At 37.7% G+C, this 16315-nt stretch overlaps 4 protein-coding genes across 5 annotated transcripts; 2 read left to right on the forward strand and 2 right to left on the reverse strand.

Moving 5' to 3' along the window:
- The first annotated feature begins 251 nt into the window (after positions 1-251).
- Positions 252-1655, forward strand: LOC111791877 (GATA transcription factor 15). Its single transcript, XM_023673378.2, has 3 exons — positions 252-730; positions 817-963; positions 1104-1655. The coding sequence occupies exons 1-3, from the start codon at positions 710-712 to the stop codon at positions 1380-1382; spliced, it is 447 nt and encodes a 148-aa protein (XP_023529146.1). The 5' UTR covers positions 252-709; the 3' UTR covers positions 1383-1655.
- A 3558-nt stretch (positions 1656-5213) lies between these two features.
- Positions 5214-6219, reverse strand: LOC111789705 (uncharacterized). Its single transcript, XM_023670371.2, has one exon. The coding sequence runs from the start codon at positions 6100-6102 to the stop codon at positions 5575-5577; it is 528 nt and encodes a 175-aa protein (XP_023526139.2). The 5' UTR covers positions 6103-6219; the 3' UTR covers positions 5214-5574.
- Positions 6220-9025: 2806 nt separating this feature from the next.
- Positions 9026-12260, forward strand: LOC111791088 (COBRA-like protein 7). Of its 2 annotated transcripts, XR_015420391.1 has the most exons (3): positions 9026-9587; positions 10368-11888; positions 11965-12260. XR_015420391.1 is itself a non-coding variant. In XM_023672290.2 (2 exons), the coding sequence occupies exons 1-2, from the start codon at positions 9041-9043 to the stop codon at positions 11789-11791; spliced, it is 1971 nt and encodes a 656-aa protein (XP_023528058.2). In that variant the 5' UTR covers positions 9026-9040; the 3' UTR covers positions 11792-11916. The 2 variants fall into 2 exon arrangements, 1 of the variants encoding a protein (XP_023528058.2); XM_023672290.2 differs by lacking the exon at positions 11965-12260 and having other exon boundaries at positions 10368-11916.
- Positions 11929-16220, reverse strand: LOC111791089 (two-component response regulator ARR2). Its single transcript, XM_023672292.2, has 7 exons — positions 16060-16220; positions 15825-15983; positions 14279-14431; positions 13818-14201; positions 13670-13746; positions 12511-13596; positions 11929-12415 (listed from the first exon to the last, which is right to left on the reverse strand). The coding sequence occupies exons 2-7, from the start codon at positions 15970-15972 to the stop codon at positions 12347-12349; spliced, it is 1917 nt and encodes a 638-aa protein (XP_023528060.2). The 5' UTR covers positions 15973-15983; positions 16060-16220; the 3' UTR covers positions 11929-12346.
- Between the last annotated feature and the right edge of the window lie 95 nt (positions 16221-16315).

Consider the following 16315-nt stretch of genomic DNA (forward strand, 5'->3'; position numbering starts at 1 on the left):
ATATATATATATATTATTTAATTATAAAATTTAAAAATATTGGAAAATAATAAATAATACAAATGCAAAAATGGGAGTGGCGCCCTTTTTGTTGATTTAGGGGCACATTTTGGCGGGGAGAAGGGTTATTTTTATTTTTATTTTTTTTCGGGCAGGGGTATTTTCGTCATTTAGAAAAAACAGCAGAGAGAGGTAGCTAGGGTTTCTGTAGCTCGCCTTCTCTGTGTTGGTTGTTTATATTTAAGATGGGATTTTCAGATCCGGTTGCGGCCAGTGCATTTGTGTCGGTTCGATTCCTATTTGATCCTCTCTTTCTTCTCTCAAATTCTTTCCCTCCTTCTTTCCCTCTGCATTTTCCTATCAATCTTTCGTTTTCCCTCGCTATTCTGAACCAACCCCTTTTTTTCTCTCTGTTCTCCACGCTCTCTCTCGCTCTAATCTTATCTATTTCTCCCTCTCCCTTATCCGTTTCCCCCCCTTTGTTTCCTCCATTGATTTCACTTTCTGGGTTTGATCCGTTCTTCATTCATCCCCTCTCTGTTCTTCGATCTCGCTTCCCCTGTTTTCCTCTGTTCTTGATCGAGGGGTTTCTTCAGATACTCACCCATCATTTGATTCTGTGGTTTCTGATCGTTTCACTCACTACCCACTTCGAGTTTTGGGTTTTTTGAATCTGGGTTTCTCTTAGATCTCTCTAAACAGGTGACTAATGATGGATCCGAGTGATAGAGTGAGTATTAGCCTCTGTTTTTCTCGATTCCTTCTGATTTTGAGGTTTTTCCCTCTGGTTTCTGATCGGTGGTTCTAATGATGCAGGGATCGGAATCGGAGGACATATCCGGCAAAAACTCCGGCGGGGTTTCGTCGGAGGAGAGTATAGTGAACGAGCAGAACAAGAAGACGTGTGCGGACTGTGGCACTTCGAAAACCCCTTTATGGCGAGGCGGCCCGGCTGGTCCAAAGGTGATTTGATTGATTGATTGATTGATTCATTGATTCATTGATTCATTGATTCATTGATTGATTGATCTGAACTCTAATGAACATATCTTCTTCGTTGATCCAAATCTCTGATATCTGTTTACATCTCTGTGATTTGTCAGTCTCTTTGCAATGCGTGTGGGATCAGAAGTAGGAAGAAGAGGAGGGCAATTTTAGGGTTGAATCGAGGGGTTGTTGAGGATAAGAAGAGCAAGAAAAGCAGTAGTAATAACATTAGCCATAGTAAGCTAAGAGATAGCTTGAAACAGAGACTATTGGCTTTGGGTAGAGAGGTTTTGATGCAGAGATCCAGTGTTGAGAGGCAACGTAAGAAGTTAGGTGAAGAAGAACAAGCGGCTGTGCTTTTGATGGCTCTGTCTTATGGCTCAGTTTATGCTTGAACCCGCCGCCATTGACAGAGCAATAAGAACACAAACAAAAAAACAGCAAAATCTGACCCAGAAAGTGTATCTTCTCCATCCATTTTGTTCAAATCTTTCCCAAAAATTGAGTGAAATCATCTTAGTTCATTATTGTTCCTCCTCCTCCTCTTAGATCTCTTCCTTTTTTGTTGTATTAACTAACCATTGCCATTTTGGATGTTGGAGAGTATTGAGTAATGTAGCTGTGTTGGACGAGCTGGATAATGAATTTTGTTGAACATTGTCATTGCAGATTCTTGTCTCAAATTTGAATCAAATCTTTGTTTGAAACATTTTTTTGGTAACTCCTAAGTTTGTGTGTTTTTGGTGTTCATTTATTGTTCTTTGTATGATTGTGGTATTAAACAGCTGAAAATAATGAAGTGAATAGGGAATTTGAAGCTCTAACATTTGGTGATTAAAGCATATATATTGTTTTATTTTGTTGTTCGGTTTACATCCGAAAGTCAACAAATTAATACAATTGAGAGGGAACGGTTGTCCGTTTTGAGAAATTTTATATTTGGGATTTCAAATCCTTTAAGAAAAGGATTTGAAGATATCATTTTCATATTTGGATTCGATGAAAATTAAATGTTGTGTTTGTTACAGACATGTTTCTATGTTGGTACACTGCTCTGTGTCTGTCTCTAATATCATTTGTAACATATTGCTATTGTCTGTCATCTGTTACACATTTCTATCGGACACAGTTTTGAAACGTGTCTGTTAGGGAGAGATTTTCACACCGTTATAAATAATATTTCGTTCTTCTCTCTAACTGAGGTGGGAACGTAGCGTACGTTCGGGAGTTAAATAATAACCGATCATAATTAATAATTAAGAAAAATAATTTGGGACAAAGAAAATAGAGAAGAAATAAGAGAATTGTTATCCATAACTTATGTGGCAGTGATGCATGGGGTGGAGAAGAAGGGGATGGATTTTTTGCATCCAATCATTTTGCTCCAAGAAACTTATCATTAGGATAACTGTCCTTTTCAACTTTTTATTTATTAAACTTAAAAAGAAAAAAAAAAAAGGGTAATTTTCATTAACAATAATTGTTCGTAATCTCGTTTTGTATCGACCCATGTCCCATATTTAGAATTCAGATTCGACATCTGTGTCCTCTAGTATTTTCCTGCGACATGGTCACATTATGAGACGGTAATACGTAACGGCAAAAACGGACAATATCTATTAGTGGTAGGCTTGAGTTGTTATAAATGGTATCAGAGTCGAACACCGAGTGGTGTGTGAACGAGGACACTGGACCTTCAAAGGGGGTGGATTGTGAGGCTGTTTATGGCGACAATACGTAACGAACCAAAGCGGACTCCTCCAGAGCTTCAACGAGGCCATAAAATATCATATTGAATTGATAAGGCATGGGCTTACAATGATCAAATTTATTTGATAATGGGTACTCGTAAATGTTGCATGAGCTATCATTTTCTAAAGAAATAACGAACAATGTATCCCACACAAAAACCACTTTTGAAATAGTTGATGAAACGCTTGGTATTGAATTTGGTAACGAGCATTTTTTTTCTCATTTTCGAAAATGCTCGTTCCTTTGTCATCTTTTAGTGAAACTGAGAGACAAGCGTCCCTCTACCTATCGGTTTAACAGCCTCTCATTCGCTTCGTAAACTCGATCTCACAACTTCTCTCTTCTCTTGTACTAGATAAAGGTATTCGCAATGCTCTAACGACTATATTAGTTAAGGACCGAACTGTCTCACGACATTCTAAACTCAACTCATGTACCGATCTAATAGGTGACGAAGAGCCGACATGAGAGGATGAATTGAAATAACAGAAGCGGTGATTTTACGTTCAAGTCGTAGCAAAAAAGATCTAGCGGGAATTTTTTAAAAATATAAATTAAATTTTTTAAAAAAATGAATAGATTTTTTTACCCAAAAAAAACAACAAATTATTTATTTAAAAGAGGAGGTGAGACGGACAAATGGTAGTGGGAAGGGCTTTCCAGAGGCATTGCCAGCTGTCACACTGGACGGAGATGCTGACGTTTGCATGAGATTTGTAGCGTAAATACCGAAACTACCCTTTGTATTTGTTGGAAAATTGATTTAAAAAAAAAAAAAAAAAAAAAAAAACTCATTGGATACCCATTTTAAAAAAAGGTGCACCACACATCACAGTGCGTGCGATCCAGCAAATCCTGTCCCCACGCCTTGTCCTTGTCCCTTCCATATTTACAATTACATTAAATGCCCTTCCAAATCTGTTTTTTCTTCTTTTTACAATTTCATCCTATTTTATTTTAAAATTTAAACAATAAAAATACATTTTAAACTTTATTTATTTTTTCGATTTTTAGAAATTTTAATATCACTCATAAATTTTCAAAAAGTCTGAAAAATATCTAATATAGGGACGGAAATATATATTATTTTATTTAAAAAATATTTAAAAAATACTCGAAGTTATTACCATGTTTAAAAAATATCCACAATTTTTAAATTAACATTAATACCTTAAATGCACCTAATAAATCATCCTTTATCTTTTTAAAAAAAAATATATATATATATTTTAATATTAGTTTTGAAAGTTTATTTAAAATAGGGTATTTTTCAAATTTTTTTAAAAAGTTTTAAAAAAGTTTAAATATATTAATGAATATTTAACTTTAAAATATAAAATATTATTTAAATAAAGCATAAAGTTTTAATAGTATTTTTTAAAATTAATTTAGTTTATTTTAAATTTTAGGATAGATTTTTGTATAAGAAATTATCCAAAAAAATATATTATAATTATTATAAAATATATATTTAATATGCAATTTTATAGAATTTAGACAAATCCGGGAGCTATTTTTAAAAACTAAATATCATTAATTAAAATTAGTGAGTGAATTAAGGTAAAATTAATCCAACGGTTCAGATTAAGTTTGATCATCGGAACGCAAATCGACAAAAAAAGGTGCAACTTTTTTAGAATGGACCCTTTTTCATACAAAAAAGAAGGCGTTTGGCTTTATGGTTGCACTTGCACATGCAACTATGAATTATAATAAAATAAATAAATATTTATTTATTTATTTATTTATTTGTGTTCGTGACAGCTCAGTAATGCCATTAAAAAGTTTTTAATTTTTCTAAAATAATTTTCAAAGAATTCTGTAATTATTAATTGGAAAAATAAAGACCGTTGATTTGCTTTTTACCCAAAAGATGGATCTTTCAAGATTCTCGTCGGTTCGATTTTCTTCTATTTTTTTCAATCAAATATTTCAATATATATACAAACACGACTACGAAAGAGTTACGAGATACGATCAAAAGAGAACAGATCCCAAAGAGATGTATCGAAATAACCATCTCGATAGAAGTTTAAAGCCACGTGGAACTATATAGGAACGAAACGAATTAGCTAGAGTAACCTAACAAATCACTTGGGAATGTCTCGAGGTAACGCCATGAACATGAAACTAATATTTTCGTAGCTAATATGAACATAACTCAATAGTAATGACGGTTATATGTAAATTAATTAAACAAAACACAAGAACATGAGCGATTTAGAAGCTAGTCAAACATGTTTGAATTTTTGTTCTAGAAAATGAAACAAACAAAAACATGTTAGACCATGATTCAAGGGTTTGTTAAAATATAAAGAACACGACATTTGTGAATAATAATGTTGTAAAAGGAGCTAAATCAGTGTGAGAAACAAGAATTCCAGCTACTAAACTTATGCTTTTCGTTAATGTCGACCATTTACAGACTGAAATAAATGGACCCAGATCCGCCATTGATGAACAAATGAAGAACATCAGAGAAAAAGAATATATTATTCAGTTGTTGAACACTAATTGAAAGGACAAACATGAACAACAAGAGATTTGATACATACAATTATGTTTTTGTTTTTGTTTTTGTTGTTCCTTGGACGAATTGAATTAAGAATACAAGTAAAAACACATATAATTTATATATTTTGAGCAGATTTACAAATCGATTCAAATAACAATGGAGTTAGAAAGGAGGAGATTCTGGGCGATTTTTGTTCATTACCGCAAATTCTTGAAGATCGAAACCCCTTTTGTTCAATCTCTCCCGTTTTTTGCTCCATCAATTTCCTAGATCTGCAAAATCCGCCATTATTGCAACTTTCTGTGCTCTGTTATTTGCATTTAAAACAAAGCAAGTAAGAACAAAAACAGAGGAACAGTAAGAACAGAGCAAGCCCAAGAGTTCGTCAAACGGCCGGCAGCGGCGGAGCCCGGTGGCGGAGTGTGAAAATAGAATGGGAAATACGGCACAATCGGGTTCGGCGGTGGGGGGGCCGGGTAATTACTGTACGGAGGCGGTTGGTAATACCCGCTCGGTCCGTAGTTGCCAGGCGGCGGCGGCGGGGAGGAGTATGTGTAAGTGGGTTGAGATGGAGGAGGCGGAGGAGAGTAATAGTAGGTACCGGAGCTGGGGGGAGAAGGTGGTGGTGGGCAGTTGATGGCTGGAGGAGGAGACGGCGGAGGAGGTGGTGGAGACAGATACTGGCCGCAGGGATTGTCACAAGCAGAGCACATTGTGCATTCGATTTGGTATTTAGCGCCGGCAAGAGTGCGGCGGTCGGCCGTCGGAAGCGACGAAAATCCTGCCGGAAAACTGAGGAGAACCGCCGTGAGAGAGATGAAAAGTTTCAGAGAAATGGCAGTTTCCATTGTCGGGGGAGAGAGAGAATCGGAATCGGAATCGGAATTGGATTTTTATTTTTTAGGGAAACTGAAGAAGAGAAGTGATATTTAGTGAAGCTAAGTGGTTTTTGGGAACAGTGGAGATTATTTTATTATTTTTATGGGGTTGATTATGAATTAAGATGAAATTGAGGGGTTAAATTTAAAATAAGTGAAAGTAAAAGGACCGTAGCCGACACGTTTTAATAGCCGTATTTAGTTAAGGTGGAGTGGAAGGCTGAACTGAACGGAATCTATCCTTTTTGCTCTCAATTTTTTTTTTATTATATAAAATAAAATCCAACCAATTAATATTTATTCAATTTTAAATTTTTGTTTTTTATTAAATTAAATTATTGTATTGATTTAAATTGATTAATTTTTATAAATAATAAATTTAGTCCAAACTTCAATATTATAATTAATTTAACATTTTTTATAGTAATTTGAACTATGTATATTATAATATTTTTACTATTATTATTTTTAATAAAATAATATTTTAATGAATTAAAAAATGATTTAAAATAAGAAATGATTTTAAGAGGTGGGAGTTTTACACGTGGGATAATGTAGCGAAAGGGAAAGCGTGTGAAAGTAAAAAAAAAAAAAAAAAGAGTGGAAATAGTAAAAAATGGGAGTGGAAATAGTAAAAAATGGAGTGGAATTAAACAAAGTGACGGTGTAGGGTTGGGTGCCCGATTGGCTTCATTTGGCATTATTATTATTATTATTATTATTATTATTTCACATTACTAGACGTAACGAAGACGCAACTGCCACGTGGGCTTCAATCCTCCGTGTCAAATTTTTTATTTAATTTTGAAAATTAAATTTAAAAATACACGAAACAAAATAAATATGTTAAAATGGAATTTTAAAAAATAATTTTTTAATAATGAATTTGATTTAAGTGAAAATAGGAAGGGTAATTATTAATGTCCACGTGTTTGTTTCATAAATATAGCAAATGCTCTACTTTAATATAAAATTTAAAATTCTAAAAATACTTATAAAAGTACTTTTTAAGTGCTTTCACTTTAAAATATTTTTCTTTTTCACAAAATAAATAAATAAATACAAATTAAAAATCATTCAAATATATAATTTAGATTATGCCACTAAATTATTTTAAATTAAAAGAAAAGAAAAAAAAAAAGGCTATCTATCAATAATAATCGAATAATTTTTTTATTAGTACAATAATAATATTTTATTACGAAGAACGAGTTTCTTTGGATAATAATTTGATGTTCGTGGTCAAAAAACTCATTCTCTGTCCACAAAAAGTTGGTAACTTTTTTTCTCGCATAATTTGAGTTCAATGATGTGAATAAAAAAAAAGAACCTTTAGCTTTACTCATTCTCTTTGTGTTATTACCGACATTAATTTTTAATTATAACTAGCTTTTTTTACCGAGGTAAATGTAGTTTAAATTATTCGTTGATATAAATAACAACAGCAATTAATATATAAAATTAATTTTCTTATTTTGTAAAAAAGAAAAAAAAAACCTTTATTTAAAGTGTTTTCAAAATTTAAATTGGTTTGAAATTTGACAAAAATTATAAAAATATTTTTTTAAAATAAGATTAAATAAATAAAATTTTAACCAAAAAAAAAAATCATTAAAAATAAGAAAATAAAGTCATTAACAAACAGTTATTAATGTCTTTTCTTTTGTCATTATAATTTGTCCTAACACAAGTTAAAGAAATTATTTGAAAGTGAAATGACAAAAAAGGACACGTTAGGTCCCAACTCACCAACTCAACTACGCTCCTAAAGGGACAATTTGGCACCAACCATTGAATTAAAAAGGAACCATTTATATTTTTTATTTTAAAATTTGTAACGGTTTAAAACGTTCAAAAATAATTATTTGGTTTCTCGGGTGGAAGTTTATGTTCGAGTTTTGGTTTGGTTGTCTGCTAAATATATATTTTTGACCGACCTTTAAACGATCCTATCTTTTTTTCTAGTAAAAATAAGGTTGTGACTGACGTATTAAAATTTTTATTTAAAATATTTCATAAACAATGGTACGTGTCGTACCTCCAAACAATGGTACCTTTCGTACCACCAAAGATCCTCACGAACACGACTCCCCGACACATAATAGAACGTTTTTCTGATTGGGCTGTGAGCCCAAATCAATTTGGGCCTTGGTGTACCATCATCATAAGTCCCTAAAATTGTTTTATTTATTTTTTAAAATAAATTATTTTGATTAAGTAATTGAATTCATATTCTAAAAAAAATATTTTTGAGTGTTTAGTTGAAAACCCTTTTAAAATTTCATGATAAAATAAAATGACTAAAATACCCTCTCGTTACCTTCACTTATAGCTGCACATTACCACCACGGTTGAAACCATCATTGACAACTGTTGCCATCATCCATCGTTAACTGATAAGGTCCATTTTATACAACCACTGTTACCTATTGTCAGAAACAAATTGTTGCAACCTCACTATCAGAGACCACTTAGCGAATCACTAATAACAGATAACAGTTAGTTCATTGTATTTAATAGTTGTTGATTTTGATTGCAATCTCGACATATGGTTTAGTGAAGGATGTTGTAATTTTTGTTGTAGCTGCATATAGAAAGCAATGTGACCGAAGAGAAGCCTAAGAACTGTTCGGTGGACGTCACCACAAATAAAGAAGCAATTGAACGAGCGAAACGTCGAAAAGGGTATATTTGTAATATCCTAATCAAAAGGTGGACTCCAATTTAGGGTTCTTAAATTGTTCAATTGAAAGGTGATTCATTTTTTTTTTTTTTTTTTAAATAACCGAAAAGAACACAAGAAAAAGACTGTTTTCAACGGACAGTGGTCCCCACTAGTTCGTTCCTTTTGAACAGCTCAGAAACCGCCATTATTTTCAAATCCACAGAACCCCAGAAGCTCAAAATCATGGCCGTCGCCGTCGCCGTCGCCATCGCCGATCTGATCTTCTTAATCATCTTAACGACCATACCATTTTCGATTTCGCAGCCAACTGAGAAAGCTCTGCCTCCCGCCGCCGATTCTTGCAATGGCATTTTCTTGTCCTACAGTTTCAACCAAGGAGCCAAGCTTCCTCCAAATCTCACTGTTCTGGCACGGCAGCCGTACCGATTCGAGTCCACTCTCTCGATTCTCAACAACGGTCTTCAGGAGCTCAAGTCTTGGAAGGTTTATGTAGGGTTTCAACACGATGAGTTCTTGGTTTCGGCCTCCGGCGCCGTCCTCGCCGATGGTAATTCTATCCCTGGTAACGTTGGTAATGGGACCGTCTTTGCTGGTTTTCCGATGAGCAACTTGAAGACGGCCATTGAAACTGCTGGGGATTTCACTCAGATGCAGGTCCAAGTCAAGTTACTTGGGACCCAATTTGGGGTTGCCCCTCCCAATAATCCGATGCCTTCCAACATATCTCTTGCCAATGATGGATATCTCTGCACTAAGCCAATTCTACAAGGTACTCCCCCCTGCATCTCTGGTTTCTGCTGATTTATCCCTTATTTCTGCTATTTCTAGCCAGATTCTACTCGTTTTAGCTGTGATCATGAGTTTATAAGTAAGAGATATATGTCTATTAATGTGAAGTCTTTTAGGAAACTAAAGTATAGTCATGAGAGCTTATGCTAGAAGTAGACAATATCATATTATTGTGGAGAGTCGTGATTTCTAACATGATATCATATCCTTCCCTTAACTTAGCCATGCCAATAGAATTCTCTAATGTCTAACAAAGAAGTTGGGACCTCGAGAGTGCAGTCAAAAGTGACTCAAGTTTTGAACCAATGGTGTACTTTATTCGAGGGCTCCATAGGACTCATGTGAGGCTGGGGGACTCCCACATTGGCTAATTAATTAAGGGAATGATCATGAATCTATAAGTAAGGAATACATCTTCATTGGTACGTTATGCTCAAAGTGGACAATATCATATTATTGAGGAGAGAGCTTATACTCAAAATGAACAATATCCTACTATCATGGAGAGTCGTAATTTCTAACACTAGGTACCCCACGCCCCATGCCGTCTAGATTCCAGTGATTTTCGTAGTTTCTTATCAGTTCTTGAGTAGTTGCTAAATTTTACAATCTGGGTATCTGCTTAGTTTCACATTGAGTTTGTTTATGATTGGGAGTTCGATTAGCTCTTGGTGGGATTTTCATTTCTTGAGGGTTTTGGAAGCTTTCTTCTTCTTTTGATTCTGCCTGCAACTTTGAATTTCATTTCACAAAATATCAGGAAAGAGTGAAATGCACGTCTGTTGCTCACCCGATCCACGCGTTAAAACAAACATCACAACCAGTGAAGAGTTCTTAGCTCCTCAAAATGGCGATCTAACGATCATGTATGATGTGACAAGAACATATGATTCAAGTTACTGGGCACAAGTCACAATTTCTAACCACAATCCTCTTGGTCGTCTTGATTATTGGAAATTGAGCTGGGATTGGATGAGGGATGAGTTTATCTATTCAATGAAAGGTGCTTATCCTTCTGTTGTTGATTCTACTGAATGCATTTTTGGTAGACAAGGCACTTATTATAAGGATTTAGACTTTTTCAATGTATTAAGTTGTAAAAGAAGGCCTACCATTGTTGATTTACCTCCAACTAAGGCTAACGACACCACTCTCGGGTTGATCCCGTTCTGCTGTCGAAATGGGACGATCTTGCCATCGCATATGGACCCGAGCAAGTCGATTTCTGCATTTCAGATGCAAGTGTTCAAAATGCCACCAGATCTTAATAGATCTCAGATTATACCACCTCAAAATTGGCAGATTAGTGGCGTTCTTAACCCGACATATAAATGTGGTCAGCCAGTGAGAGTAAGTCCTAGCGAATTCCCTGACTCGAGCGGTTTACTGTTGAATTCGACTGCGGTGGCTAGTTGGCAGATTGTTTGCAATATTACACATGTAAAGAAGGACATCCCAAAGTGCTGTGTTTCGTTTTCGTCGTACTACAATGAATCTGTCATCCCGTGCAGAACGTGTGCTTGTGGATGTTCGGTTAACTCTGCTCGTACATGTAATGCTACCTCCCCTGCAATGCTACTCCCAGCTGAAGCTCTTCTTGTTCCTTTTGAGAATAGGACTGCTATGGCTGTTGCTTGGGCTGGTCTTAAACATTTCCCGGTTCTGAACCCGATGCCTTGTTCTGATAACTGCGGTGTTAGTATCAACTGGCATTTGTATACCGATTATAGAGACGGATGGAGTGCGAGGATCACTCTCTTCAACTGGGGCGAAGTGAACTTTGCAGATTGGTTTGCTGCAGTTCAGATGAACAAAGCAGCACCTGGCTTCCAGGCAATGTACTCGTTCAACGCAACGACCTTGGAATTGGATGGTTCGAACAGTACTATCTTCATGCAGGGTCATCCCGGACTAAACTATCTCGTCGGAGAAACAGATGGAGTGAACCCAGCTAAGGATCCGCGCGTACCTGGAAAACAGCAATCTGTAATCTCATTCACAAAGAAGAACATACAAGGTCTTAACATGGCCGCCGGAGATGGGTTCCCCACCAAGGTGTTCTTCAATGGGGAGGAATGCTTACTTCCTAAAATACTCCCTGCCAATGACAGCCGAAGAAACTTAGCTCGGTTCATTCCGAGCATCCTAATGCTAGGATTCGTGTTCTTGTTCATACAGCAATAGCCAGACGGGGATCGATCACATCGTGTTGTAGCTGCTGTTCATTTTTTCATTCATTTTTTCAACATCGTGTTGTAGTGTTTGTTATATTATCAGTAAGGTTTGTGTTCTTTGTTGAGGTAAATATTGGATAGTCTATATTTGTGCACAAATCTCATTGCTTTCTTATTATGCAGCAAGTTTTCAACACGAGAATCACTATCGTATATGTAACTCGAACCTATATACCTAAAAAACGACGAGAAAATGGCTGAAACTGAAAGACAAAGATCAATAGCAACTACGTATCAACGACAATCTCAAAATTTTACGAGCACAGAAGGCTAACCAAATATGTACATGGAAGTGAACTGCATTTGCTTCGAACGTGTTATTTCAGTAAGTTAGTCATAAAGGGGATTCGAAAACCTGCAACTGCATCAAAAATCTCGATTCCGTGCGTCAAGAACACGGCAGTAATAGCCGACTCGAGCTAGTCTCTCCGAGGAAGCAGTGGAAAGAATCTGCACATATACAATGATCTGTCTAAATGGTCTGCCTGCAAGCTAAAGCAACATTCTAAACAGGAGTGTTATGATGAAACATCCATTCCAGTTCACTTTCAGCTGCTGCAATGCTTCCCTGTTGCTGTCAAACAAAACATTTACCACATCATTAATAAAAACAACCTTAAACTTCCCGAGTTTCGTCTTAGGAATGCCAGGACGGTACTGCGATCTAACCTGCTTAAGAACTGCATTCATTAGGTCCTCTGGACCGAAGTGTTCAGAGAAAAGGTCGGTTTGACTGCTCGTATCAGGAGCTCTTTCAGCTTTGACTCTCACTGAACCATTGACGAAACGAGGGTCGAGTTGTTGGCTCATACTTTGTTTGTTCCCATTGTCACTTCGTTCGTCCAACAAGAACATGGCCTTGCCTGCAGTAGATGCGTTCCTGTTTTGTCCATTTTGTTGGCTAGAGGCAGCATACCCTTGGTGAGCGAAAGCTGAGGGTGGAACGTCGAGACTACCTTGAGACGTATCGAACGTCACACCGACATGCTGCAAGTCCCAATCATGGGGCTTCTGAGGATGCAGGTCCCTGAACATATCATAGTTTGGCACAAAACCTTCCGATGGTTTAATGTTCGAGTTAACGTCGTCTGGGAATCTTCCCTTTGGTACGACACTCGACATTCCTGGGGTACTTTGAAGAGGAAAACTATTACCAGGCAATTCGGGGAAATTTAACATTGTTGAGGCTGGTGAAACTACACTGTAACCTCCACCGGCCGTTCCATTCGGCAAAATTGGCTGCTGCGATGTCGGTGGAAGCCTCGTTACGCTCGTTGAGGTACTTTCTTTGAGAATCTGTGCTCTAGCTTGTGGTTGAGAGCTAGATTGGCTTCCTTGTGTACTAACTTGCATTGTCATATTCCCATGAGATTGCGCCGATTGCTGCAGATTAGCAAGCTGTTTCAGCTCCATCGTTGTCGGGATTCCATGAAGTAGATTCATCGATTTACTACCATTCAAATGTCGCTGTTGCTCGTCACCGAATCTCAACTTCGGATTTTCGAAGCTAAAAATGTGGTTCCTTTGATCTACAAGAGGCATAGGCATGCTCGATTTCGCTGTAGACCTACCGAATCCAGCTGCTTGAAGTGTAGCAAGGCTTTGTGGCTGGAGCTGACCAGCAGCAGCGAGAGTTCGAAAATCAAGACCGTTCATCGACGAGCCAAACACGTCTTGAGCACTCATGAACGTGTTGTTTAAATTACTCTGGTGTTGTGTGATTCCACTTACTCTTCTCAGGTACAAACGATATTTCTATACATTAAACGTGCAGCTTAGTTATAGATAAACGCTCGTGAAAACGAACGAGATGGTCAGCGATCCTTACCTGAAGGTGGCTGGCAACGTTTTCTCTAGTGAGTCCAGGGACATTCATCAACTCGAGTATCTTCTTCGGAACAGCCTCTGTAATTTACAAAGGTTAGCAAAAACAGATACTAATTGAATGCAAGAGAAGATGAGGGAAAAATCCATACTATCAATTCCTAGTTGATTAACAGCAGCCATAAACTGTTGATGGAGCTCAACGGACCAAACGACCCTCGGTTTCTTTAAGGTCGATGAGTCGTCCCTCTCCTCGACGTCTTCTACATCCTCCTTCCTCCTCTTTGAGTTCTTCCAACTCCCTTCATTAGCAGACGATGAATAATCTGCATCTTCATTAGTTTTCTGCTGTCGATCGACGACATCATCGACACATCCCGATTGCTCCAAGTCTTTCCATTCATTCTTCCGCTTACGAACAACGTGCTGCCATATGTTCTTTAACGCTTCAATTCGAACAGGTTTTATTAAATAGTCACAAGCACCATGAGTTACTCCCTTCATGACGACGTTTTTCCCATCATCCACCGACATCACTACATAAGTCAGCTCGTTAGGAACCAGTTGATCAAGCTAAGCTACATCATTCAGTCTTAAGTATTTGAAAACTTACTGATTACAGGCAAGTCCATTTCTAATCCTATGTATTCCAGAAGTTTGAATCCATCCATGTCTGGCATGTGGACATCGCTTAAAACGATATCGAACCCGTTTTTGTATCGTCTGAGAAGAGACAATGCATCCTCGGCTCGACTACAATTTGTTACTGAAACACTCAAAAACCAGACAACTTGTTCGTTAATAACACAGCTTCTGGTGTCTGATAAAAGACAGACAACCAAATGATAAACATGTTCCCTAACCCAAACATGGGCAACTCAGAAGATTACTACAAACAAGTCAAAATTAGAGCAAATTAGCTCAAGTCTACCGCTACCAGATATTATCTGCTTTGGCCTATTACGTATCGCTGTCAGCCTCACGGTTTTAAAACACGTCTACTAGGTAGAAGTTTCCACACCCTTATAAGGAATGTTTCGTTCTCCTCTCCAACCGATGTGAGATCTCACAATCCATCCCTCTTAGGGGCCAGCGTTCTTGCTAGCACACCGTTCAGTGTCTGGCTCTAATACCATTTATAACAGCTCAAGCCCACCGTTAGTAAATATTGTCCGCTTTGGCCCGTTACATATCGCCATCAGCCTCACGGTTTTAAAACACGTCGACTAGGGAGAAGTTTCTACACTTTTATAAGGAATGCTTCATTCCCCTTTCCAACTGATGTGAGATCTCACAATCCACCCCCCTTAGGGGCCCAACGTCCTTGCTAGCACACTGGACCTCTGATGCGATTTATAATAGCTCAAACCCACCGCTAGCAGATATTGTCCGCTTTGGCCCGTTACGTGTCACCGTCAGCCTCACGGTTTTAAACCGCATCTACTAGGGAGAAGTTTCCACACCCTTATAAGAAATGCTTCGTTCCCAGAGGCCTAGCGTCCTTGCTACCGCATTGCCCAGTGTCTGGCTCTGATACTATTTATATCAGCTCAAGCCCACCGTTAGCAGATATTATTCGCTTTGGCCGTTACATATCGCCGTCAGCCTCACGGTTTTAAACCACATCTACTAGGGAGAAGTTTCCACACCCTTATAAGGAATGCTTCGTTCCCCTCTCCAACCGATGAGAGATCTCACAATCCACCCCTTTTAGAGGCCCAACGTCCTCGCTGCCACACCGCCCGGTGTCAGGCTCTAATACCATTTGTAACAGCTCAAGTCCACCACTTGCAGATATCGTCCACTTTAGCCCATTACATATCGCCATCAGCCTCACGATTCTAAAACGCATCTACTATGGAGAGGTTTCCACACCCTTACAAGGAATGCTTCATTCTCCTCTCCAACCTAAGTAGAATCGGGTCATTACACTATATCCCAATCCTAAGTACCAAAAGGGCACTCAAATCTCAAATTGAAACTCAAGGAACAAGGAAACCGCAGCAAACAATATCAGAAATGGCAGTAATTTCACCAGCAGACCCAACAAACTACCAATATCGCATATGCGTACTTCAGAAACGAAGTGAATAACACAGATTCAAAGGTTCCATAACCTAAAAACAACAATCATATCACTTGGGATTGAGAAATTTTACCATCATAGCGACAAATACGAAGCATCTTCTCCAAGATCATAAGACAGGTCGGATCATCATCCACAACAAGAACACGAAGTCCGACCGGAAACTGGTCGAGAACAGCCTCGCCGGCTTTCCGTACAGTGCTCGAACTCGCCGTAGACATCGATCCCTCAACTTGATTCAGATTTACCCTTCAATACCCCAAATCTTAAACCAATGAAATCAATACAAATACCCAAAATCGAGATACCTGCATTTCACCCTTCGGGAAATTAGCCGAAATCAGAGATCGAATAAGGAAAATGGACGTTTGAAACGGAAATTTTTATATACAGCACTGAGCGATTGGAGCAGAGCGGTTGAAGAGCCCAGTTCCTGCTTGGTGCTCGATTTCTCTGTTATTTAGGAGCTCGTGGTTCATTGGTTTATTGTAATATATTTTATTCAAAGTGGGTCACCCCTCCGAGAATGGACCCACCTCCACTCACATGGGATCAAGGTTAACC

Source organism: Cucurbita pepo, chromosome 3 (assembly GCF_057944985.1).
Source record: "Cucurbita pepo subsp. pepo isolate OVF chromosome 3, ASM5794498v1, whole genome shotgun sequence".
Taxonomy (NCBI): domain Eukaryota; kingdom Viridiplantae; phylum Streptophyta; class Magnoliopsida; order Cucurbitales; family Cucurbitaceae; genus Cucurbita; species Cucurbita pepo.